Source organism: Somniosus microcephalus, chromosome 1 (genome assembly GCF_052327205.1).
Source record: "Somniosus microcephalus isolate GS21.2 chromosome 1, FLI_Smic_1.0, whole genome shotgun sequence".
Taxonomy (NCBI): domain Eukaryota; kingdom Metazoa; phylum Chordata; class Chondrichthyes; order Squaliformes; family Somniosidae; genus Somniosus; species Somniosus microcephalus.
Genome location: NC_140987.1, coordinates 74,848,478 through 74,875,503, shown reverse-complemented (window position 1 = coordinate 74,875,503; position 27,026 = coordinate 74,848,478). Strand labels below are relative to the sequence as shown.

At 45.3% G+C, this 27,026-nt stretch overlaps 1 protein-coding gene across 5 annotated transcripts in view; it reads right to left on the bottom strand.

The window, feature by feature from the left end:
• The window catches only part of LOC147124167 (uncharacterized), a 192,554-nt gene that overhangs the window by 40,351 nt on the left and 125,177 nt on the right, over nucleotides 1-27,026 (bottom strand). For all 5 annotated transcript variants that reach the window (XM_085983167.1, XM_085983141.1, XM_085983158.1 and 2 more), the window contains 3 exons: nucleotides 22,772-22,916; nucleotides 7,571-7,681; nucleotides 5,554-5,681 (listed from right to left, as the gene is read on the bottom strand). In XM_085983167.1, the coding sequence (XP_085839293.1) occupies nucleotides 5,554-5,681; nucleotides 7,571-7,681; nucleotides 22,772-22,916 (384 nt within the window). The remainder of the gene's footprint in view (nucleotides 1-5,553; nucleotides 5,682-7,570; nucleotides 7,682-22,771; nucleotides 22,917-27,026) is intronic.

The following is a 27,026-nucleotide window of genomic DNA, read 5'->3' as shown; positions in this document are numbered from 1 at the left end:
CCAGTACTGGTGCCAGTGCCCCATGAATAGAAATCCCTTCTTCCCACACCACTCTTTGAGCCACACATTTAACTCTCCGATCTGCTTGACCCTATGCCAATTTGCGCGTGGCTCGGGTAGTAATCCAGAGATTATTACCCTCGAGGTTCTGCTTATTAATTTAGACCCTAGCTCCTCAAACTCCCTCAGCAGAACCTCATTCTTAGTTCTACCTATGCCGTTGGTTCCCACATGGACCATGACAACTGGATCCTCCCCCTCCCACTCCAAGTTCTTCTCCAGCCATGAGGAGATATCCTTAACCCTGGCACCGGGCAGGCAACACAGCCTTTGGGCCTTGGGATCCTCGTAGCTCACCACATCCCCATCATACAATCCCTGTCTCACGCCGTTTCACAGCGTCCTCTTGGGCAAAAAAGTGAAATGAGAAATATTCCACACTCAATAAATTTAACTATAAATGTATCACACGTATGACATGAATTGTAATAACTAGTGACCCTTGTGCCTGCCATATTTGAACAGCTGGGCCCCAGGTTGCGTTGCGCAAGGCCCCGCCCCTTTAATAAGGGGTGGAAGGCTTGCAGTACCGCGGCGCAACGTGCTGCAGAGTGTGGCGCTGCGGCACATAGCACCGTGATATTCACTCGCAGCGCCCCAAGAGGGAGGTGGGGCACTTCCAGTAGCGCCCCGCCTCCCTCTTGGGGCATTAGTGAATATTGGGCATGGGGGCGCTAATTTTCACTGGGCGCCAAAAGTAGCGTCCCGGTGACGTTAGCGCCCGAAAGAGGGCGTGACCCAATTTTCCACCCAATGATTCTATGTTCTCAGTGCACCTTTCCCTCTCCTTAAAAATGTATTTGACTCTTCCCACTCGCACATTATTGCCTTTATTCAATTTTCCCTTTTCCATTATTAATTTCTCAGATAATGAAGCAGTCTATGCCTGCATGTAGCAAGACCTGAACAACATCCAGGCTTGGGCAGATAGGGGGCAAATGACATTCGCACCACACAAGTGTCAGGCAATGACCATTTCCAACAAGCGGGAATCTAACCACCACTGTTGTCCCTAAGCTGCGCAGCCACGCAATTACCTCGAGGCTGCCGCACACAGGTGTTGCAGGCCGCGCAGTCCCGCTGAAGCGGACTCCAGTGCACAGGGGCTCTTTTCAATCGTGTCCCACAGACTCGTTCTTTAGGCCCACAGGAGCAGGCGTCAGCGCCTGAACCCTGAGGTACTGAGAATGTGAACGGCCGCCAAATGCCAATACTTAGCTGGGACTGGGAGTCATGGCGAAGCGCTTATAAAGAGTGCCTGCGCACTGGAATCTGCAACAGACCGGAGTCTCGGGGAGGGAGGTGGAAGATTGTGGGGAGGGGAGAGAGGGCACGTGCCACAATTGGGGGTGGGGGGGATATATCTCTATATTATATATATATATATTATATATCACTATTCCTTCATCGTCGCTGGGTCAAAATCCTGGAACTCTGTCCCTAACAGCACTGTGGGAGTACCTTCACCACACGGACTGCAGCGGTTCAAGAAAGCGGCTCACCACCACCTTCTCAAGGGCAATTAGAGATGGGCAATAAATGCTGGTGTTGCCAGTGATGCCCACATCCATGAATGAATTTTATAAAAAGCCGCACTCTGGAAACTTGAGCACATAATCTAGGCTGACACCTCAGTGCAATACTGAGGGAGTGCTGCACTTTTGGAGGTGCCAGCTTTCGGATGAGATGTTAAACCGAAGTCTGCTCTCAGGTGGACATAACTGATCCCTAGCACTATTCAAAGAATTGGGGAGTTCTCCTGGTTTCCTTGCCAACAATTTTCCCTCAACCAACATTTTTCCCTCAACCAAGACCACCAAAACAGACCATCTAACCATTTATTTCATTGCTGTTTGTGGGACCTTGCAGAGCACAAATTGGCTGCTGCATTTCCCTTATAACAGTGACTATGCTTCAAAAGTATTTCAATGGCTGTGAGGCACTTTAGAACATCTTGAGGTTATGAAAGAGACAGTGTCAATGCAAACTCCGTCTTTTTTTTATTGCTTGCAGCTTTGGTGATGTGGTGCCCTACACTATGGGCCTGGCCCTGCAATTAGGTTCCTCAGTTAAAAATAACTGCAACAGTATTTTTTTGTAACCTTTCAGCTGTCCACATTAAAGCAGTTTAGTACGGATCTGAAAGCCTATGACTAATGAGGGAAGAAAATATCACTCACGTATCGCTTAAATAAACTGCATAAATGAAGCTGGTGCTGGTTTCATTAAAGTGGCTCTAAGTTCATGTGACAAATAAGCTATTTAGGGGTTGCGTGCTAGTCAACAAATTCCACACTCGTGATAGGAAGCAGCAATCTTGGCCAACTTCTGAAGACTTCATGGTACCCTGTGTAATGTTTGCTTTGGGTCTTGTGGCAACATGTGACATTGTTCAAGAGAGACAGGTCCTAGTTTGTCTCCTTCCACATGACAAGACAAACATGAACCAATCTCATTCAAAAACACCCCATGAAATAATTTACTTTAGTCACTTAAATTTTTTTTTTAATATTCAGTTACTGCTCCGACAACGTAGCATAGCTACAGGTTAATTAAGACATTTAAAACAATTTTATATGCAGAGAAAGGTCAAAGATCTAGCACTCCTCAAGCACATTTTCTGTTAAAGTAGAAGTGATCGAATTCTTCATTAAGATAGAGAATGAAGTAGTTGACTCAGAGACTAAGGTCCTCAATTTAAATAAAGGAAACTATGATGGTCTGAGGAGCGAGTTGGGTAGGATTGATTGGGGAATGTCACTCAAAGGGTTGACGGTGGATAGGCAATGGCAAACATTCAAAGACCGAATGGATGAACTACAGAATTTGTTCATCCCAGTTTGGCATAAAAATAAAACAAAAAAGGTGACTCAACCGTGGCTAACAAGGGAAATTAGGGATAGCATAAGATCCAAGGAGAGGACATATAAATTGGCCAGAAAAAGCAATAATCCTGAGGATTGGGAGCAGTTTAGGATTCAACAGATGAGGACAAAGGGATTAATTAAGAAAGGGAAAATAGAATATGAGGGGAAGCTTGCAGGGAACATAAAAACTGACTGTAAAAGCTTTTATAGATATGTGAAGAGAAAAAGATTGGTGAAGTCAAGCGTAGGTCCCTTGCAGTCAGAATCAGGGGAATTTATAATGGGGAACAAAGAAATGGCAAACCAACTAAATACATATTTTGGTTCTGTCTTCACAAAGGAGGACACAAATAACCTCCCAGAGATGCCGGGGAACATAGGGTCTGATGAAAGGGTGGAACTGAAAGAAATCAGTATTTGTAGGGAAATGGTGTTAGGAAAATTGATGGGACTGAAGGCCGATAAATCCCCAGGGTACTTAAGGAAGTGGCCCTAGAAATAGTAGATGCATTGCTGGTCATCTTCCAGAACTCGATAGACTCTGGAACAGTACCCATGGATTGGAGGGTAGCTAATGTTACCCCACTATTCAAAAAAGGTGGTAGAGAAAAAGCGGGGAATTATAGACCAGTAAGCCTGACATCGGTAGTGGGGAAAATGCTAGAGTCCATTATAACAGATGTAATAGCAGAGCACTTGGAAAGCAGTGACAGGATCGGACAAAGTCAACATGGATTTACAAAAGGTAAATCGTGCTTGACTAATCTACTGGAATTTTTTGAGAATGTAACTGGTAAAATAGATAAGGGAGAACCAGTGGATGTGGTGTATTTGGACTTTCAGAAGGCTTTCGATAAGGTCCCACATAAGAGATTAGCATGTAAAGTTAAGGCAAATGGGATTGGGGGCAAGGTATTGACTGGGATAGAGAACTGGTTGGCGGACAGAAAGCAAAGAGTTGGAATAAACGGGTGGTTTTCCGAGTGGCAGGCAGTGACTAGTGGGGTACCGCAAGGATCGGTCCTAGGACCCCAGCTGTTCACAATATATATTAATGATCTGGACGAGGGAACTGGATGTAATATCTCCAAATTTGCAGACGACACAAAGCTGGGTGGGAGGGTATGCTGTGAGGAGGATGTCGTGAAACTCCAGTACGATTTGGACAGGTTGGGTGATTGGGCAGAAACATGGCAAATGCACTATAATGTGGATAAATGTGAGGTTATCCACTTTGGTGGCAAAAACAGGAAGGCAGATTATTATTTGAATGGCAATAGATTGGGAGAAGGGGAAGTGCAAAGAGACCTGGGTGTTCTTGTGCACCAGTCGCTGAAGGGAAGCATGCAGGTGCAGCAGGAGGTTAAGAAGGCAAATGGTATGTTGGCCTTCGTAGCAAGAGGGAATTTCTTCACCCAGAGAGTGGTGAACCTGTGGAATTCTCTGCCACAGAGGGCGGTGGAGGCCAGGTCATTAAATATATTCAAGAAGGAGTTGGATATATTTCTTAAGGCTAAAGGGATCAAGGGATATGGGGAGAAGGCAGGGACAGGGTACTGAATTTGGATGATCAGCCATGATCTCATTGAATGGCGGAGCAGGCTCGAAGGGCCGAATGGCCTACTCCTGCTCCTATCTTCTATGTTTCTATGATGCTATTTGGGTTTAGCAACCTTAACTACACTTTTCTAACCAATTTCTTCACAAGATCATTCTGGACGAGGAAGACTAGTCCGCCCAACTGAATTCATCCCACCCATTATAGCAATCACTTGTTTCTTAAATGATTCCAGGATTTTTTTCCTTGACTACTCCATCTGGAGTTTGTTCATTCTGTGTAATGTAGAATTTTATGATATCTGTCCTAAAAGTACCTTTCTAGTTTGAACCCGTGTCCGCTATTTTTACTCTCACATTTTAACTTAATATAACGGGTTAACTTTCTCTTTATCCTGAACAATCATGCATCCCTCTAGAAGATCACCTCTCATGGCTCCCTGCCAGCTTGAAAAGCCCAGTCTCTTCAGTAGTCCCTCACATTTCAGCCCCCCCGACACTGGGGATCAGCCACATGGCTCTTTTCTGCTCTTGAATTTCTCTTGTTTCTTGGCGACTAGATCTGGACTCCATACTCAAGGTGCGGTCTGACCAGAACCCTGTATAGTCTGAGCATTACTTCCTCTGGCTTGCATTCTACTGTTTTGGCGGTGTACTTCAACATCCGATTGGATTTGCTGCTTGCTGCTCTGCATTTATTTAGGCACGTTGAGCGTTGAATCTACTAAGCGTCCTAGGTCTCTTTCAACTTCACCCGTAACTATTTCAACATCACTCATGGAGTACGCGTGTCGTCTATTTCTCCTTCATATTTGTAGCACTTTACATTATCTCCATTAAATTTCATCTGCCGTTGCTCATATCTTGTCCAACTCATTTTGTAGTTCCTGAGCTGCCTCTCCCAATTCCACTGCTCTTCCTAGTTTGGTATCATTTGCAAATTTTACCATTTTGCATTGAGTTTCTGAGTCCAGATTATTGATGCAAATTAGAAACAGTAATGGTTCCAGCAACAAAACAAAATACATATAATATATATTTATTTATTAATAATTTAAAAAGTACAAACCTTCCAGACCACCTTTCTGGTTGGAATTCATCGGGATCGTCAAAGACTTCAGGATCCCTGTGGACAGCAAAGGCGACGAACAATGCTAAATAACCTTTTGGGACCGTGTAACCACACAATGTGGTGTCCTGTCAGAAACAGCGCAAAAAAAGCAAAGATTTAAAAAAAAACTTGTTAAAGATAAAAAAGCTATTTATGAATTTAGAATGCCACAAAAAAAAGGGAAAGAACTTGCATGCATAGCACCTTATCACAACTCTCAGGTCATTCCCATGAATTACTTTTGAAGTGCAGTCACTATCGTTACGTAGGCAAAAGCTGCAGCCAGTTAATGTATAGCATAATCCCACAAATGCTGAATGGCCTTTAATGTAGTAAAACTTCCCAAGGCTCTTCACAGCAGTGCAATCAGACAAAAGTTGACACCAGGGTAGGTGACCAAAAGCTTGATCAAAGAAGTAGGTTTTAAGGAGCATCATAAAAGAAAAGGGAGAGGTGGAAAGGCAGCGAGGTTTAGGGAGCGAGTTCCAGAGTTTAGGGTCCAGAAGCCGCTGCCGTCATTGGTGGGGCAATGGAAATTGGGGTTGCACAATAGGCCAGAATTAGGGAAATGTATTGGTTTTTTAAAAATTTGTTCATGGGATGTGGGCGTCGCTGGCAAGGCCAGCATTTATTGCCCATCCCTAATTGCCTGAGAAGGTGGTGGTGAGCCGCTTTCTTAACTGCTGCAGTCCGTGTGGCGAAAGTACTCCCACAGTGCTGTTAGGAAGGGAGTTCCAGGATTTTGACCCAGCGGCGATGAAGGATCGGCGATATACTTCCAAGTCAGGATGGTATGTGACGGAGGGAAACTTGGAGGTGGTGGTGTTCTCATGCGCCTGCTGCCCTTGTCCTTCTAGGTGGAAGAGGTCGCGGGTTTGGGAGGTGCTGCAGAAGAAATTGCAGCAGTGCATCTTGTAGATGGTACACACTGTAGCCACGGTACGCCAGTGGTGGAGGAAGTGAATGTTTAAGGTGGTGGATGGGGTGCCGATCAAGTGGACTACTTTGTCCTGGATGGTGTCGGGCTTCTTGAGTATTGTTGGAGCTGCACTCATCCAGGCAAGTGGAAAGTATTCCATCACACTCCTGACTTGTGCCTTGTAGATGGTGGAAAGGCTTTGGGAAGTCAGGAGGCGAGACATTCGCTGCAGAATACCCAGCCTCTGATCTGCTTTTGTTGCCACAGTATTTATGTGGCTGGTCCAGTTAAGTTTCTGGTCAATGGTGACCCCCAGGATGTTGATGGTGGGGAATTCGGCAATGGTAATGCCGTTTAGTGTCAAGGGGTGATGGTTAGACTCTCGCTTGTTGGAGATAGTCATTGCCTGGCACTTCTGTGGCACAAATGTTACCTGCCACTTATCAGCCCAAGCCTGAATGTCGTCCAGGTCTTGTTGCATGCGGGCATGGACTGCTTCGTTATCTGAGGAGTTGTGAATGGCGCTGAACACTGCAGTCATCAGCGAACATCCCCACTTCTGACATAATGTTGGAGGGAAGGTCATTGATGAAGCAGCTGAAGATGGTTGGGCCTAGGACACTGTTCTCAAAAGGTTGCAGGCAATGTTCCCTCCAATTTTTTTTACCCGCGCGGGCTATTTAAATTTGTTGCGCGGCCGCATACAGCATCTCTTCCAGTGGCAGCAGCTGGTGAGCAGCCTGTGCGGGACCTCGCGATTGATGCGCAACCGTGCACCTTAGGGGGAACATTGGTTGTAGGGCTGGTGGAGGTTACAGAGATAGGGAGGGTCAAGGCCATGGATGGATTTGAACCAAGGATGAGGAGTTTAAAAATCGAGGACGTGCCTAGAAGGGTGACTCTGCAATTTAATTGGATATAGCTCTTTCAAAGAGTTAGCACAGGCACGATGGGCTGAGTGCCCCCCATCTGTGCAGCAAGATGCCATGAAAAGGATTCTGCTATGACCATGCTGTTACTGTTAAAAGTAGCTACACCAAGAAAGAAAGTCAGTACCTGCTTTGCAATTCTTCGCCCGCCAATAAAGGGTGGCCAGAGTCTTTCCACCTCTAGTAGCACATGGTTCAAGTAATCTTCATTTTCTTGTGCACGTTTACGAATGTTGATCTGATCAAAGATAAATGGGACACTGAATATCAGTATCAAAATACAGTGTAAAGTAAACATGTGCCTGGTGACCATTATAGCTTCATTAGTTCATCATGGATAGACCTAAACACTAGAGAATAGAAATTGCAGGCTTCGCTGCTGGTATTGGAATCTTACTAGATTCAAGCGCAGATCGGAGCGAGGGCTACAGCACTGTAGCCCAATTCTGCAACCAGAGCAGGCTTGTATGAAGGGCCCAGCCTGGCAGTGAGCCTAATAATTTCTGCTCTTCTGTAAAGCAATGGTCACCATTCCATACACAAGTTTCATTCTTTATTATCCCAGACAAATTGTAAGCTAGATATTTTAATGCTATATTACAGAACATTTGGAAACTCCATGGAATCATACCCGGCAGTAAAAGAGCCATTCGACTTGATGGGTTTAAGTGACCTGGATCCTTGTCTGGACACAGAGTAATTCTATGTAATATTTATCCTGCCGTCACGGTATGTTCACTCAATTTGCACAGTTTGCCTCAATAGCTGTACTCATATTGGTCTGAATTGAGACATTAGACTGTTATGCCATGTTACCCTGTACCACTGTAGATTTGAAAGTTGGTTATGTGGATACTTGTATTACCACGTTATGCTGTATGATACAAGTAAATAAAGCAGCTCGACTGCGATACAAAGCACGTTGTGCCAAAGTCTTAATACCTATAGAATCATGGAATGTTATATTTGGTCTATCAGGTTCTGTGCTGGTGATTTTCCCATATGAGCCACCTAGTCTAAGCCCACTCTCCTGCACGTTCCCCATAACCTGTAATATCCTACCTAATCTAATCCCACTCTCCTGCACGCTCCCCGTAACCTGTAATATCCTACCTAATCTAATCCCACTCTCCTGCACGCTCCCCATAACCTGTAATATCCTACCTAGTCTAATCCCACTCTCTTGCATGCTCCCCATCCATTAACATTCCTCTTTTTCAAACAAATATCTAAATAAATTTCAAAATGAATTATGGACTCTTACTTCAACATCAGAAAATGCAGTACAAAAGCAAAATACTACAGATGCTGGAAATCTGAAATAAAAACAGAAAATGCTGGAAATACTCAGCAGGTCAGGCAGCATCTGTGGAGAGAGAAACAGAGTTAACGTTTCAGGTCGATGACCTTTCATCAGAACTGGAAAAAGCTGGAGATGGAACAGGTTTTTAAGCACGTGCAGGGGCAGGGAAAGGGGGGAGGGGAGGAAAGAACCTGAAACGTTAACTCGGTTTCTCTCAGAAAATGCAGTGTTGCTGTTAAAACTAATGCTACCAGGTCTTCAAGTACACCGAGGAAATCAGGACACAGCAAACTAATGTGAACCAGACCCTTACTGAATTTCATTCCATTCCATCAACAAAGTCAAACTGTGCTTGAATACAGTGAAGATCTGATAGAAAAACTCCTTATTGTCCAGAATGTTGATCTAACTGGATGATTCGGTCACTACAGTATCTGGCATCTGAGAGAGTAAAGAAGAAAGGGAAATGCTTTTTCATGTCCTCAGGGCATCCCAGAGCACTTTACAGTCAATTAATTGTGAATTACTCTTTGAAATGCAGTCACCATCATTATGCAAGTTAATGCAGCAATCAATTTGCGCACAGCACGGTCCCACAAGCAGGAATTAGACAAATGGCCCGTTAATCTGGTTTGGTAGTGCTAGCTAGGGGTAAATGTTGGCTAAGACACTGGGAGAACGCTCTGCTCTTGTGTTTCAGAGTTTGTGCATTTTGATCAAACATTGCAAGGTGGGCTTTTATAAATCAGCTCAAACCAACTAACATGTTAAGTGAGCTCACTGTAACTCAGCAGTGTATCCGGAAGAAGTCAAAGAGTTAAGGCTTTTCTAGTACCTAGCCTGAATTTTCAGTGTAAGGAATTAGTATTCTGAAAAGCATGGAAAAAGATTCCAGTTAACTACCTAGGAAGAGGGTCTGTATGTCTGGCAATCTTCTTTCAAAGCTCAAGAGTCATCAGGAATTCAGTGGCCTTAAAGTGGAATCAAATACATCATATTATGCCCTGCTCGGTTCAGGGTGCATGTGTCCGATACTCCAAAACCCTTTTGCTCCAACAGTAAATTCACACTACAAGCTTAACATTGTACAAACTGGAGAGCCTATTTTTTGTTTCAGATTTGACTTTGGTTCATTTCCTATTAACGCACTAAATACTCATCAATTAATAATTATCGACTTTGCATAAGTACTGGAGTCCTGGATGAATGTCCTTCTCGTCACTGGGAGCCTTTGATGGGGAATTGTTGGATTAAGACCTTTGTCAATGATGTTGCAGCAGGATCTCATTCATTACTTCCTCCACAAACTTAAGACCTGATTTTATCCCCCACGTCCGACGAGAACGGGGTGTGCCTGGGTTAATATCAGCAGCGACCTGCCATCGCGTCAGCATAGTGCTTGCCTTCATTTTAACAGGCATGCTTTGGGCAGTCAGCAAGGCCCTTGTCCCAAGCAAGCAGAGGCCTCACTGAAATTCAAAAGTTGGGGTCTATTGACATAATTCAGACACAGAGGGCTCGATTTTCCAAGCCCCGAGGAGGTGGGAGTGGTGCGAAAATTGCAGAATCGGGGAGCAGGAACCCATCCCGCCCCGGTGCCAATGTCCCAGGAGGCGGGTATCCGACCTGTGCTGGGAGCCGCCTTCGAGGTGGGAAGGGGATTAGTGCCAATTAACTGCCTGTTAACAGGCAGTTTTTTGCCTAATCCCTATTTTAAGCCCTGAAGTGTGAGCTGTCAGACGGCTCCAAACCACGCCAAGTTAGCGAGGTGGACCGTCGGTCTGCAGGGGTTGGCGGGGCAGCGGCGGTGGCGGGAAACGCTAGCGGTGAGGCATTAAAAGGCCCCAGAGCCTAGGTAGGCCTCACAGCGGCAGCGGCAGGAAACGTGAGCGGCGAGGCTTTAAAAGGCCCCAAAGACCAGGTAGGCCTCACAGCGGCAGCGGCAGGAAACGCAAGCGGCGAGGCTTTAAAAGGCCCCAGAGACCAGGTAGGCCTCACAGCGGCGGGAAACGCGAGCGGCGAGGCTTTAGAAGGCCCCAGAGACTAGGTAGGCCTCACAGCAGCAGCGGGAAACGCGAGCGGCGAGGCTTTAAAAGGCCCCAGAGACCAGGTAGGCCTCACAGTGGTGGCGGCAAACGCGAGCGGCGAGGCTTTAAAAGCCCCCAGAGACCAGATAGGCCTCACAGCGGCAGCGGCGGTGGCGGGAAACATGAGCGGCGAGGCCTTAAAAGGCCCCAGAGACCAGGTAGGCCTCACAGCAGCAGTGGCGGCGGGAAACGCAAGCGGCGAGGCTTTAAAAGGCCCCAGAGACCAGGTAGGCCTCACAGCGGCGGCGGCGGTGGCGGGAAACGCGAGTGGCGAGGCTTTAAAAGCCCCCAGAGACCAGGTAGACCTCACAGCGGCTGCGGGAAACACGAGTGGCGAGGCTTTAAAAGCCCCCAGAGACCAGGTAGGCCTCACAGCGGCTGCGGCGGTGGGAAACACGAGCGGCGAGGCTTTAAAAAGCCCCAGAGACCAGATAGGCTTACCAATCTCAGAGAGGGAGAGAAGTAAAAAGTAATCGAAGTGTGACATCACCAGAAAGCAGGTAAGTGATTGGTTGGTGAGTATTTCTCTCTTTTTTAAACTCTAACTCTGTGGTTTATAGTTTCTAGGGTCTCTGTGATGTAGCGGGGACTGTTGGTGAACCAGGGCCCTAAAATATATCATTTATCTGTAGTATAATTGGTGGGATTGATTTGTTTAATTTAATTTCAATTAATTAAAGGGTAAGTCATGTCAGGACAGCCCGGCCCCGTGGTATGCTCCTCCTGCGTTATGTGACAACCATGTGTGCAGGAAGTGTGTCCAGCTGCAGCTACTGGCAGACCGCATTGCGGTGCTGGAGCAGCGATTGGATACATACTGAACCATTCGCGATGCTGAGGACGTCGTGAATAGCACGTTTAATCAGTTGGTCACACCGCAGATAAAGGTGGCACAGGCAGAAAGGGAACGGGTGACCAACAGGCAGAGTGGTATGTGCAGGCAGGGGTCCCCTGTGGCCATCTCCCTCTCAGATATACCGCTTTGGATGCTGATGGGGGGGATGGCTTATCAGGGGAAGGCAGCAGCAGCCAACTTCCTGGCACCAGGGGTGGCTCTGCTGCACAGGACGGGAGGAAAAAGAGGGGGAGAGCTATAGTAATAGGGGATTCTATTGTAAGGGGAATAGATAGGCGTTTCTGCGGCCGCAAACAAGACTCCAGGATGGTGTATTGCCTCCCTGGTGCAAGGGTCAAGGATGTCTCAGAGCGGCTGCAGGGCATTCTGGAGGGGGAGGGTGAACAGCCAGTTCTCGTGGTGCATATAGGTAAAAACCAGGATGAGGTCCTAAAAGCTGAATATAGGGAGTTAGGAGGTAAATTAAAAAATAGGACCTCAAAGGTAGTAATCTCAGGATTGCTACCAGTGCCCCGTGCTAGTCAGAGTAGAAATAGAAGGATATTCCAGATGAATACGTGGCTAGAGGAATGGTGCAAGGGGGAGGCATTCAAATTCTTGGGACATTGAGACCGGTTCTGGGGGAGGTGGGACCAGTACAAAACGGACGGTTTGCACCTGGGTAGGGCCGGGACCGATGTCCTAGGGGGAGTGTTTGCTAATGCTCTGGGGGAGGGTTTAAACTAAAATGGCAGGGGGTTGGGAACCTGAGCGGGGAAACAGAGGAAAGCAAAACAAGGATAAAAGCAAAAGACAGGAAAGAGAAAAACAAAAGTGACAGGCAGAGAAATCAAGGGTTTAAATCAAACATGGCCACAGTAAATAATAATTCTAAAAGATCTAAGAGCATTAAGAAAACAAGCCTGAAGGCTGTGTGTCTTAATGCGAGGAGCATTCGTAATAAGGTGGATGAATTAGCTGCACAAATAGAGGTAAACGAATATGATCTGATTGGGATTACGGAAACATGACTCCAGGGTGGCCAAGGCTGGGAACTCAACATCCAGGGGTATTCAATATTCAGGAAAGATAGGCAGAAAGGAAAAGGAGGTGGGGTAGCATTGCTGGTTAAAGAGGGGATTGACACAATTGAAAGGAAGGATATTAGCTTTGATGATGTGGAATCTGTATGGGTAGAACTGAGAAATACCAAGGGGCAGAAAACGTTAGTGGGAGTGGTATATAGACCTCCAAACAGTAATGTGGAGGTCGGGGATGGCATTAAACGGGAAATTAGAGAAGCGTGCAATAAGGGCACAGCAGTTATCATGGGTGACTTTAATCTACATATAGATTGGGCTAACCAAATTAGTAACAATACTGTGGAGGAGGAATTCCTGGAGTGTATACGGGATGATTTCCTGGACCAATATGTCAAGGAACCAACTAGAGATCAGGCCATCTTAGACTGGGTATTATGTAATGAGAAAGGATTAATTAGCAATCTTGTTGTGCGAGGCCCCTTGGGTCAGAGCGATCATAATATGATAGAATTCTTCATTAAGATAGAGTGCGAAATAGTTGACTCAGAGACTAGGGTCCTGAATTTAAATAAAGGAAACTACGATGGTATGAGGTGCCAGTTGGGTAGGATTGATTGGGGAATGTCACTCAAAGGGTTGACGGTGGATGGGCAATGGTAAATTTTCAAAGATCGCATGGATGAACTACAGAATTTGTTCATCCCAGTTTGGCATAAAAATAAAACAAAAAAGGTGACTCAACCGTCGCTACAAGGGAAATTAGGGATAGCATAAGATCCAAGGAGAGGACATATAAATTGGCCAAAAAAAGCAGTAAACCTGAGGACTGGGAGCAGTTTGGGATCCAACAAAGGAGGACAAAGGGATTAATTAAGAGGGGGAAAATGAGAGTAAGCTTGCAGGGAACATAAAAACTGACTGTAAAAGCTTTTATAGATATGTGAAGAGAAAAAGATTGGTGAAGTCAAGCGTCGGTCCCTTGCAGTCAGAATCAGGGAAATTTATAATGGGGAACAAAGAAATGGCAGACCAATTAAATACATACTTTGGTTCTGTCTTCACAAAGGAGGACACAAATAAGCTCCCAAAGATGTCGGGGAACATAGGGTCTAATGAAAGGGAGGAACTGATAGAAATCAGTATTTGTAGGGAAATGGTGTTAGAGAAATTGATGGGATTAAGGGCCGATAAATCCCCAGTGCCTGATAATCTACATCCTAGGGTACTTAAGGAAGTGGCCCTAGAAATAGAAGATGCATTGCTGGTCATCTTCCAAAATTCGATAAGACTCTGGCGGGTAGCTAATGTTACCCCACTGTTCAAAAAGGGTGGTAGAGAGAAAACGAGGAATTACAGACTGGTAAGCCTGACATCTGTAGTGGGGAAAATGCTAGAGTCCATTATAAAGGATGTACAGGAAACTTTCGTTTAACCGGAGGTTAAATGTCCAGAAAGCTCTATCTACCAGCAAAATTCAGGAGCCGTTTCCTATAAGTTTTTTTACTTCTCGTTGCTTTTTTTTTTCCAGTCAGGCTCTGCAAAGTCTAGCTGAAGCTGTTGCTTAGCTACAGAGACGCTTTTAAGCTGCGGCCGACTGTTTTGAAGCTGTTGCTAAGCAACAGGGTTTGTTGATTCACACGGAACTCAAAAGCTCCGTATGTTTTAACATTAGCGCTGGTTTCTACGGCAGTTTTGATGGTACGGCACCAGCTCGGTCCCGTCAGTGCCGGATATCAGAAAGTTTCCTGTAATAGCAGAGCACTTGGAAAAAAGTGACCGGATCGGACAAAGTCAACATGTCTTTACAAAAGGTAAATCGTGCTTGACTAATCTACTGGAATTTTTTGAGGATGTAACTGGTAAAATAGATAAGGGAGAACCAGTGGATGTGGTGTACTTGGATTTTCAAAAGGCCTTCGATAAGGTCCCGCATAAGAGATTAGCGTGTAAAATTAAGGCACATGGGATTGGGGGCAAGATATTGACTTGGATAGAGAACTGGTTGGCAGACAGAAAGCAAAGAGTTGGAATAAACGGCTCTTTTTCCAAGTGGCAGGCAGTGACTAGTGGGGTACCGCAGGGATCGGACCTTGGACCCCAGCTATTCACAATATATATTAATGATCTGGACGAGGGAATTAGATGTAATATCTCTAAGTTTGCAGACGACACAAAGCTGGGCGAGCGTGTGTGCTGTGAGGAGGACGCCGAGAAACTCCAGTATGATTTGGACAGGTTGGGTGATTGGGCAGAAGCATGGCAGATGCAATATAACGTGGATAAATGCGAGGTTATCCACTTTGGTGTCAAAAACAGGAAGGCAGATTATTATCTGAATGCCAATAGATTGGGAGAAGGGGAAGTGCAACGAGATCTGGGCATCCTTGTGCACCAGTCGCTGAAAGTAAGCATGCAGGTGCAGCAGGCGGTTAAGAAGGCAAATGGTATGTTGGCCTTCGTAGCGAGAGGGTTCGAGTACAGGAACAAGGATGTCTTGCTGCAGTTGTACAGGGCCTTGGTGAGACCACATCTTGAGTATTGTGTGCAGTTTTGGTCGCCTTATCTCAGGAAGGATGTTCTTGCCATGGAAGGAGTTCAGCGAAGATTCACCAGGCTGATACCTGGGATGGCAGGAATGATGTGTGAGGAGAGATTGGGTCAATTGGGCTTGTCGAAACGTATAAAATTCTAACAGGACTAGACAGACTAGATGCTGGAAGGATGTTCCCGATGGTCTGGGCGTCCAGAACCAGGGGTCACAGTCTAAGGATAAGGGGTAAGCCATTTAGGACAGAGATGAGGAGGAATTTCTTCACCCAGAGAGTGGTGAACCTGTGGAATTCTCTGCCAAAGAAGGCAGTAGAGGCCAATTCATTAAATATATTCAAGAAGGAGTTGGATATATTTCTTAAGGCTAAAGGGATCAAGGGATATGGAGAGAAGGCAGGATCAGGGTACTGAATTTGGATGATCAGCCATGATCTCATTGAATGGCGGAGCAGGCTCGAGGGGCCGAATGGCCTACTCCTGCTCCTATCTCCTATGTTTTTATGTCGAGATGTCCATTGTGCAGGTGAGTGATGGGTGCATGTGTGCAGAGGTAAGTGTGTGAGGTTAGTGTAAAGTGTTTTAATAAGTTTTACTTAACTTTACTTTCTCCTGCAGGCTTCCTTCCTTCAGTTCTCGGGAGTCCCTCAGCTCACCGGCACAGAAAGCAGAATGGCCGCTGAACTGTCAAAAGCTGCAGCCTCTGCTTTCTGGTCTGGAGAGCTCTCTAACTGAGTCTGAGTAGAAGGACTCAAGTTAGAAGACAGATTGTCAGTGATTGACAGCTTCACAGAGCTGTCAAACGCCGATTTTTCATCTGTCAAAAGCTCTTGACAGATGAAATGTCAATCGCTGACGTCACCAGGTGTCCCTTAATTGGCCTGCTGAGCCCGCTGGGCGGGCTTAACAAGGTCAATCAAGGTAAAATAGCGTGGGTTGGCCACAAGTCGATGGAGGCGGGACTACAACCCAAAAAGTGGGAGTCCTGCCTCCAAAAGCACCCCATTGACAAAATCCAGCCCAGAGTGTATCGTAACCCTTGGCAGCTACGTTCGGTGCCTGGTGTCAGCCTCACCAAAAGCACCAGGCATGAACAAGCAGCAGGCCGAAAAGATAAGTTTAAAAAAAATGGTTTCCTTTTGTGCCTGGAAGAGCAGGATCTCAGAAATTCCTCTTTAGATCACTAGGCCATATTGAATGTTGTATTCTATCGCATCTTCATTCATTTTTAAAAGGGGGTGGCAAAGAGCCCACAGCACAGGTTTAATTCAAATTGTTTTTATATCTATGATATACAACACTGATTTAACTCAATTAAAGTATAGAATGAAAATGCAAGTTTCACTTGTTTACATCTGAGGAGCAGGGTGCTAAGTGTGTGGCTGAGAGAAATTTCACAGGCCTTAGATGCAGTACCTGCAAAAAAAAATCTACTTAAATGTACATGGCACCTATTGGTTAATTTGAAATGCTGCAGCACCCATTTAGGCTAATACACCAAGGTCTGCTTTGGTATATGGCTGAGGCCCTCTTGTGGCAAGAACCTTCTGCTTGCTCTGCAACCTCTGAGGGAAGGAAAAAAACCTCTCGAGGACCTGAAATGTTTTAACACCATCAGAATACTCTCAAACAGATCTGCCATCACTTATGTACCTCTTGAAAGGTTAACAAAAATGTTGAGGTGGAGACTCTTTCTATAACTAAAAATTCCTTACCCAAGTGTTTGCTGAATAATTATTTTGATTCTACAGGCATTTTAAAAAGTAGACATCCAAAATTAAATGTTCTTGGTCGTCAATTTTGTCTCAAAATGCTTCCCATTCAGATTGGGTATCCTGCCAACCAGCAGCTGTCTCATCTCTACTACAATGCCATGTTTACATCCTCTGAGCAAGTTAAGAGGCTCAACAGGTGCATTGCCAGACCCAGTTAGGTCAAGGTGCCATATACTAATAAAGACTTCAGAAATTAGATTCTGAAAGTTTTTAAACTTGATTGATAGTAGGAATATCCTACCGCTCGCAGGGATGCCCCGCTAATCTCGGGGTAGGGCATTAAGAGTCAGAGCACCTCTGCCATCAGGGCTTTTGAAGAAATAACAACAGAAAATGCTGGAAATACTCAGCAGGTCAGGCAGCATCCGTGGAGAGAGAAACAGAGTTAACGTTTCAGGTCAGGGCTTTTGAAGGTGCTGCTGAACATTTTGTGCTGATCCTGGTTCACAGCTGAATGGGCTGTAATACTTCAATGGTACTTATGGTACCCAACATTAGATTTCAGATGAACAGGGGAGCTGCACTTGAAGGGAGAGTGGGTGGAAGACAGGGTTACAACACCATCACTGATTGCTCAACCTGTGCTCCCTTTGAATGCAACTCCCCACTGGGAGCACAGGATTAACACATCTACCCTAATATATCCTTCTTGGCTTAGTTTGGCGGAAGTCTGGTTTTTTTTTGTGTCCACGTTATACTTATTTATTCCTAAATCTCTGCGCTCCTTCAATTCTGGCCTCCTGTGCATCCCTGATTTTAATCGCACCACTATCAGCTGCCTAGGCCCCAAGCTCTGGAATTCCCTCCCTAAGCCTCTCCACCTCTCCTTAAAACCTACCTCTTTGACCAAGCTTTTGGTCACTTGTCCTAATATTTTCTTATGTGAGTCAGTGTCAAATTCTGTTTGATAACACTCCTGTGAAGTGCCTTGGGATGTTTTACTACATTAAATGTGCGATATAAATGCAATGTTGTTGTTGTAGTAGTAAGGTGCCAATCGGATGAACTTTCCCAGAAAATGTGCACCAAGGCTGGCAGCAAATATCTATGTTAATCATGAAATTAGTAATTATTAATTCCACAGATAACAAATTAGGAGATTATCACTCCAATGAATTGTATTTAATGAATAGAAAAATATAAATAAATTGACATTTGTCGACTAATTTTGAAGCCTAGTTTAACCGGAGTGTTTATTTAAATTATGAATTATCAAATAAACCCATCTATTTAAAGTACACCAAAATTTGGAATATTTAGAGGCCAACTTACTAAAATTACCTGACAGATGAGGAGTTGTAAGATGATACCTCAAACAGGCCACTGAGACAAAGCTACGGAACAGAGGAGAAAGAGACAGTCTGATGGAAAGAGTACAACACAATGCAGAAAAGAGACAGTTAGCAGGAACAGGCAGGTAAATAGGTTTAAAGAATAGTCAGTAATGTTAGACAGGGTTAAGGACATCTCCTCTGGGCTGGAGAGAAGGAGTGGGAGGGGGAGGATCCAGTTGTCGTGGTCCATGTTGGTACCAACGACATAGATAGGACAAGGAAAGAGGTTCTGCTGAGGGAGTATGAGCAGCTAGGGGCCAAATTAAAAAGCAGAACCACAAGGGTAATAATCTCTGGATTACTACCTGAGCCACGAGCAAATTTGGCTCGGGTAAATAAAATCAGAGTTAAATGCGTGGCTCAAAGACTGGTGTGGGAGAAATGGGTTTTGCTTCTTGGGACACTGGCACCAGTACTGGGACAGGAGAGAGCTGTTCCGTTGGGACGGACTTCACGTGGCCAGTGCTGGGACTAGAATCCTGGCGAATCGAATAACTAGGGCTGTAGAGAGGGCTTTAAACTAATTAGTGGGGGGGAGGTTTCAAGAGAGCGAAAAATAAAAATGTCAGCAGAGAAGGCAATAGAGCAAGGTAGCAGTGGGGAATTAAAAACCAGAGCGTGTCAGGAAGGGACAGAATATATAAAGATAAAGGTAAAGTAGTAAAGGGGGTAAAAGCAAGAATAAATTGTCACAAAACATATTTAAAAGTTCTTTATCTGAATGCACGCAGCATTCGTAACAAAATAGACGAGTTGACGGTACAAATAACTACACATGGGTATGATCTGGTGGCCATTACAGAAACATGGCTGCGAGGTGACCATGACTGGGAACTAAACATCCAGGGGTATTTGACTGTTAGGAAGGACAGACAGGAAGGAAAGGGAGGTGAGGTGGCTATGTTAATAAAGGATGGAATCACTGCAATAGTGAGAAATGATATTGGGTCAAAGGATCAGGATAGTGAAACAGTTTGGGTGGAGATAAGGAATAATAAGGGGAAAAAGTCACTAGTGGGCGTAGTCTATAGGCCTCCTAACAGTTGCAACTCTATTGGTCGGAGTATAAATCAGGAAATAGTTGGGGCTTGTAATAAGGGAACAGCTATAATCATGGGAGATTTTGGCCTAGAAATTCAGTGGCCTGCGCCACTAGTTTGCGCCCAAAGAGGGCTTTTGCGCCACTGTGCAAACCTACCGCGATATTTAGCGGGGCGCTAATGGCGGCGTTAGCCAGTAGCGCTGCGCCGCCACCGATGACGTCATCGGTGTGCACAGCGCCCCGCTATCGCCCCGCTGGCCATATTTGGTTGCTGCCGCCTCCCCCGCGCCGGCCGCAAACAGCGACCGGTACACGGGGCCTACCTGTGCCGGTAGTGGGGCGAGTTAAGGTGGAGGTGCGGCCGACCGCTTCTTCGGCGGCCGCCTGCCCACACCTCCTTCCCCGGCCTCCTACACCCACCCCCACGGCATTGCCGGCTGTTTCCAGAGAGCCCGGCACTTCTCCTTGGTGCCGGGCTCATTTGCCGGCACTCGCGAGCGGGGATCACGCTGTTGCAGGCACCTCCCCCTTAAGAATGAGAGGAAGGCCTGCAGTACCGCAGGCTGCCGTGCCGCAGCGGGTGGCGCTGTGGCACTTTACACACCGATATTCAGTTTCAGCGCCCCAAGCGGGGCGCCGAAACCCTTGTTTAGCGGCCGGCTTCCACTTGGGGCGCTGAAACTGAATTTCCCGCTGGCGCAAGTGGCTCCGCGCGCAGCGGTAATTCCGGCGCCCAGGCGAGCTGGGCGCCCCTAACTGAATTTCTAGGCCTTTAACTTTCATATTGACTGGACAAATCAAATTGAGCAGGGCAGCCTTGAGGAAGAGTTCATAGAGTGCATTAGGGACGGGTTCCTTGAGCAGTATGGTCCTGAACCAACCAAGGGGCAGGCAATCTTAGATCTGGTCCTGTGTAATGAGACAGGATTAATAAAAAACGTCCTAGTAAAGGATCCCCTTGGAATGAGTGACCATAACATGGTTGAATTCCAAATTCAGTTGGAGGGTGAGAGTTAGATCTCAAACCAGTGTACTAAGCTTAAATAAAGCAGACTATGAAGGTATGAGAGCAGAGTTGACTAAAGTGGACTGGGAAAATAGATTAAGGTGTAAGATGGTACAGGAGCAGTGGTGTACATTCAAGGAGATATTTCACAACTTTCAAGAAAAATATATTCCACTGAGGAAAAAGGGGCATAAAAGAAAAGACAGCCATCCGTGGCTAAGTAAAGTAATAAAGGATAGTATCCGACTGAAAACAAGGGTATATAAAGTAGCCAAATCTAGGATAGAAGATTGGGAAGCATTTAAAAGCCAGCAAAGAATAACTAAAAGATTAATTAAGAAAGGGAAGATAGATTATGAAAGTAAACTAGCAAAAAATATAAAAACAGATAGCAAGAGTTTCTACAGTTATATAAAAAGAAAAAGGGTGGCTAAAGTGAATGTTGGTCCCTTAGAGGACGAGACCGGGAAATTAGTAATGGGGAACATGGAGATGGCAAATACGCTGAACAAATATTTTGTATCAGTCTTTACAGTAGAGGACACTAAAAATATCCCAACACTGGACAAACAGGGGGCTATGGGGGGGGAGGAGCTAAACACGATTAAAATCACTAAGGAGATGGTACTCGGTAAGATAATGGGACTTAAGGCGGATAAATCCCCTGGAGCTGATGGCTTACATCCTAGGGTCTTGAGAGAAGTAGCGGTAGGGATTGCGGATGCATTGGTGGTAATTTTCCAAAACTCCCTGGATTCAGGAAAGGTCCCAGCAGATTGGAAAACTGCTAATGTAACGCCCTTATTTAAAAAGGGAGGTAGACAAAAGGCTGGAAACTATAGACCAGTTAGCCTAACATCTGTGGTTGGTAAAATGTTGGAGTCCATTATTAAGGAAGCAGTAACAGGATATTTGGATAAGCATAATTTAATCGGACAGAGTCAGCATGGTTTTATGAAGGGGAAGTCATGCTTGACAAATTTGCTCGAATTCTTTGAGGACGTAACAAACAGGGTGGATAAAGGGGAACCAGTGGATGTGGTGTATTTGGACTTCCAAAAGGCATTTGACAAGGTGCCACACAAAAGATTACTGCACAAGATAAAAAATCACAGGATTGGGGGTAATATACTGGCATGGGTGGAAGATTGGCTATCTAACAGAAAACAGAGAGTTGGGATAAATGGTTCATTCTCGGGTTGGCAATCAGTAACTAGTGGTGTTCCGCAGGGGTCAGTGCTGGGACCCCAAATCTTTACAATCTATATTAACGATTTGGAGGAGGGGACCAAGTGTAACGTATCCAAGTTTGCCGACGATACAAAGATGGAAGGGAAAGCAGTGAGTGAGGAGGACATAAAAAACCTGGAAAAGGACATAGACAGGCTAAGTGAGTGGGCAGAAATTTGGCAGATGGAATATAATGTTGGAAAGTGTGAGGTTATGCACTTTGGCAGAAAAAATCAAAGAGCAAGTTATTATCTAAATGGGAAGAAACTGCAAAGTGCTACAGTACAAAGGGATCTGGGGGTCCTGGTGCATGAAACACAGAAGATTAGTATGCAGGTACAGCAGGTGATCAGGAAGGCCAATGGAATCTTGGCTTTTATTGCAAGGGGGATGGAATATAAAAGCAGGGAAGTTTTGCTTCAGTTATACAGGGTACTGGTGAGGCCACACCTGGAATACTGCGTACAGTTTTGGTTTCCATATTTAAGAAAAGATATACTTGCTCTCGAGGCAGTTCAGAGAAGGTTCACTCGGTTGATTCCGGAGATGAGGGGATTGACTTATGAGGAAAGGTTGAGTAGGTTGGGCCTCTACTCATTGGAATTCAGAAGAATGAGAGGCGATCTTATCGAAACATATAAGATTGTGAGGGGGCTTGATCGGGTGGATGCGGGGAGGATGTTTCCACTGATGGGTGAGACTAGAACTAGGGGGCATAATCTTAGAATAAGGGGCTGCCGTTTCAAAACTGAGATGAGGAGAAACTTCTTCACTCAGAGGGTAGTAAATCTATGGAATTTGCTACCCCAGAGAGCTGTGGAAGCTGCGACATTAAATAAATTTAAAATGGAGATAGACAGTTTCCTAGCTGATAAGGGAATTAGGGGTTATGGGGAGCAGGCAGGGAAGTGGACGTGAGTCTAGGTTCGGATCAGCCATGATCCTATTGAATGGCGGAGCAGGCCCGAGGGGCCGTATGGCCTACTCCTGCTCCTACTTCTTATGTTCTTATGTAACAATATTTAAACTAAATTGATCACTTTGATCGATAATTACAGTTGACACAGATTATTCTGATTAACCTAGGTCACGGTCTAGTGAACAGTATAAGGAGAGATGGGTGTACCTTGTTTGATCCAGCTAGTTCCACCGTGAAGGAGGTCAACAGCGATGCAAGTGCCTTAGGAATTAGTGCTGAAATAAACAGGAGGAGGTGCTGTGTTGCATTGGTGTTTTCTGGGAACGGTATGTCCTTTATTTTGGAGATGAGCCTGATTAAGTTAAAAAAACAAATTTACACATTTACAAGCCAGATTTATTAACTATTACTGGACTACTGTAACTACAAAGAACGTGAAGGTTTTCATTAGAAGGCTTAAGAAGAGTGTTAAGGAGGCAAATGAAACACCGATTAGCCATAAGGGTTGTTACTTCAGCATCTGTTATGAGTTTTGCTAAATGGTTTTAAATGGATTGCTAAAAGATTCTTAATGTCGATCACTGATTATGCTGACCGATACAGTTCTGTATGGAAGAAATGTTTGTTGTTCTACCGCTCATTAAAGGGATGTTGGATCGACAATCGATAGCACTGTAGGAGGTTAGCGTCCAACCATGTGTGTCCTCTTAAAGGCAAGTGGGTGTGAAGTGTCCCTTGAAAGTTACGCCTTTCGCATCATTGTATATTTTCAGGATGCGTTTGGATTTTAATTTTATATGGGCAAACAAAGGGATACATTTTACAAATTAATGCGTCTGGCACAGAGTTTTATGCAATGGGAGTGCATTGTATGGGTATAGTAGTGTAGTGATTAAGTTACTGGACTAGTAATCTGGAGAACACAAGTTTAAATCCCACCATGAGAATTTGAATTCAGTTTATATAAAAATCTGAAAATAAAAAGTTGGTACGAGTAAAAGTGATCGCAAAGCTGTCGGATTGTTGTAAAAACCCAACTGGTTCACTAATATCCTTTAGGGAAAGAGGCTTGCCTATATGAGTGTCCAGTCCCACACCAACATGGTTGACTCTTAGCTGTCCTCTGAAGATACTCAGTTGTATCACCACCTTCTCAGGACAACAAAAGTGAGGAAGTTCTGCCTCAGTTCTACCGAGCCTTGGTCAGAGCCCATCTGGAGTACTGTGTTCAGTTTTGGGCAGGAAAGATATACTGGCCTTGGAAGAGGTACAGTGCAGATTCAGCAGAATAATACTGGATCTTAAATGTTAAATTATGAGGACAGGTCACATAAACTTGGCTTGTATTCTCTTGAGTTTAGAAGGTTGAGGGGTGATCTAAGCAAGGTATTTAAAATGATAAAGATAGATATAGAGAAGCTATTTCCTCTGGTGAGGGAATCCAGAACAAGGGGGCACAATCTTAAAATTAGAGCCAGGCCATTTAGGAGTGAAATGGGGAAGCACTTTTTCACAAAGGGTAGTAGAAATCTCTCCCCCAAAAGACTGTGGATGTTGGGACAATTGAAATTTTCAAGACCAAGAGCAATAGATTTATTTTGGTATGGTTATCAAGGGATATGGAAAAAAGGCAGGAAATGGAGATGAGACACAGATTGTCCATGATCTGATTGAATGGTAAAACAGGCTCGAGGGGCTGAATGGCCTACTCCTGCTCCTATGTTATGATGTTCCCATGTGCCAGAGAGTCCCACTCCTAATCTCCACTGGATGTTCTTTCCTCAAACACCCAGAATCTCTCCTGCTCTCTCAGCCTGCCTTCCTTGCCTGCTCATTTACATGATTGGAGCGCTGAGCTCAGCGTTAAATACACTGCTGGTTGGATTAGTGCTCAAGAGGGAGGCCAATATCGGGTGGAGTCTACTGGCCAATAAAATTGTGTCTAGGCTCTCTGCTCTTCTTAAAGGGGAGGTGCTCTGTTGCAGAAGCATGTCATTGTCACTCTGCATGCAGCCGTGGCTCAACAGGGAGGAGAGACGGCAAGGAGATTCTCTGATGTAGCACTGGAGGTCTTGGTCCTGGGGGTTCACAGAAGATGACAGGTCCTCTCCCCCGCAAGGGGGCAGGAGGCCTTCCAGACAGCACACCAGAAGGCAGTGGGAGGAAATAGCAGAAGCCGTCAGTGCCACTTGTGTTGCCCCCAGGACCTGGATCCAGTGCCATAAGAAGTTTAATGACCTCACACGAGTGGTCAAGGTGAGTGAATGCATCTCCAAATGCCATATCCCACCAACTGCACCACTAGCCTCAAGCACTGCTCAATGCACAATGCCCCCATTACTCACCTACTAACAATCTCTAGCAATCACAACTCATACCTCACAATCATAGCATCACCTCACCCACACACTTACCACTGCTGCAAGCCTCACACCCACATCTCACACACACTGCCAGCTATTCAACCACGACAGGCACATCACCTAAACACATTGCACCACACTCACTGACACACTTCCCTCTCTTTTGCAAGCCAAGGTGGCACATAACAGACGTGAGCAGCAGCAGAGAGGCAGAGGAGGGGACGCACGTCTACAGAACCTCACTGAGCTGGAGGAGACAGTGCCGGAGATAATTGGAGGGACTGTCACAATGGAGTGGGCGTTGAATGAAGCGGTGATGTCCCAAATGGCAGGTAGTGCGTCAAATGCACACAAATTGACGTCACGATCTGACGGATTAGCATTTTTCTGGTGAACACAGGCAACGGCCGTGCTGCCAACCTGCCTAAAATGGCGGCCGCTGCAGGCCGCGCCGAAAGTGCAAAGAAGCAAGGCGGCCACCATTTTTATGCTGAAGCCAGCCTTAACAGCCAGCGCTAAGGTGCCGAACTTCACGGCTCAATTATCTACAATTGGGGGATTCACACACTTCAGGTAATTATGGAGACTTAGGAGTATGGTGCTTAACATAGGAACATATAAATTGCTAGACAAAAGAAATGACCAAGGTCCATCTAGTTCGCCTTCGACTATCCTGGTAGTCGCATGATAAAATGATAATGGATATGTTGACTTAACATAGCAATCAATTGCTATGAATTAGTCTACAACAGACCAGAAACTTCCCAGTGGTGGAAAGCTTTGGGAACTAAATGTCCAAAGTCATCACTTCCTCCCAATCATGTTACACTTACAGAAAATAAAATTTGAGACATGACTTGGTAAGAAATCTAACGAATTTGCATTTGAATGAATCAATACTACCTGCTTCCACCATCTCCCTAGGGAGTCTATTCCTTAGATTGACTTTACCCCCCTTCAAGTGCAGGCCTTGTCCAGAAAAGTAAAACCAGAGGACAAGGTGAAATAGTTTGTCCAGAGGAGTCCAAATCTGTTGCTGAGCATAGTCCCATAATGAACTTAAATCCATCTTTTCTTGGAGCCACTTGAGGGATGAGGAAGAATGGATATCAGTTTCTCTCAATTAATTAACCCTTAAGAGTTAAAACACTGCCTCATGTTACTATCCCACGTATGCTACAGCCTCTACATAGTGCTGGTAATATTTCAATCTTCAATTATTTGGTACAAATTAAAGATAAGACCATGGTGTATAGTCATTATTGAATCAGATAGGCAACATTTTGTTTACATGCTCAAAAAAGGGAGCAGTGAATCCTGGTTATATCGAGAGAGAAGGGGGAAATTTAATGGTAATGCCAATTTAATATTCCTATAATGAGGATGGATTCAAGCTAATTCAGGAAAGCTGGCCAATTTAGCTAACAGCTCTCTATCTTTGGCAGTGGGGGGGGTGAAAGGAGAAGGGGTGGAGGAAGGGATGGAATGGGTTGCCAGGCAGGTCAGGTTGCAACAGAGGAGTTCTTTGCCCAGTTACCAGTACCTTCTCCCCCACATCTACAGTCAGTGATGCATGTACCCTACTTTGGTAGAGGATTGGTATAGGTGGCTCCAGTGGAAACTCTGGCCATCCAGGGACTGAGCAACATAGGGAGATCAATCCAAACTGGTCAGACTCATGCAGAGTCTGATTTCCAAGAAGCCCTGTACTCATTGCTATTGCGCACTTGTGCCCAATAGCAATGAGTTGGACAGTTTTTAAAGAGAAAAGTGAGGGATGGTTTGTCCAAACTTGTGGTTTGTTCTCGTATGGATCAATGGGAGCCATGAACATATGCTCATATAGGAGAGGATATCAGAGGAAGGACGTTAGAACTGAAGTCAACTGCCTCCCCAATAAGAGTGTGCTTTGGCTGCATATCTTCACACATCCCACTCAATAGCAAAGAGCGCTGCACAGTGACTGTTGGAAGGCACCCTGGGCCCCGATACTGCACCAACAGCAAGTGCCACTGATCTCTTCATCATCCCTCAGAATACTAACAAAATTCTTTGGTGGATGAGCTAGTCTCCATTGGTGGTCTTTTTCAGAGAGTTAC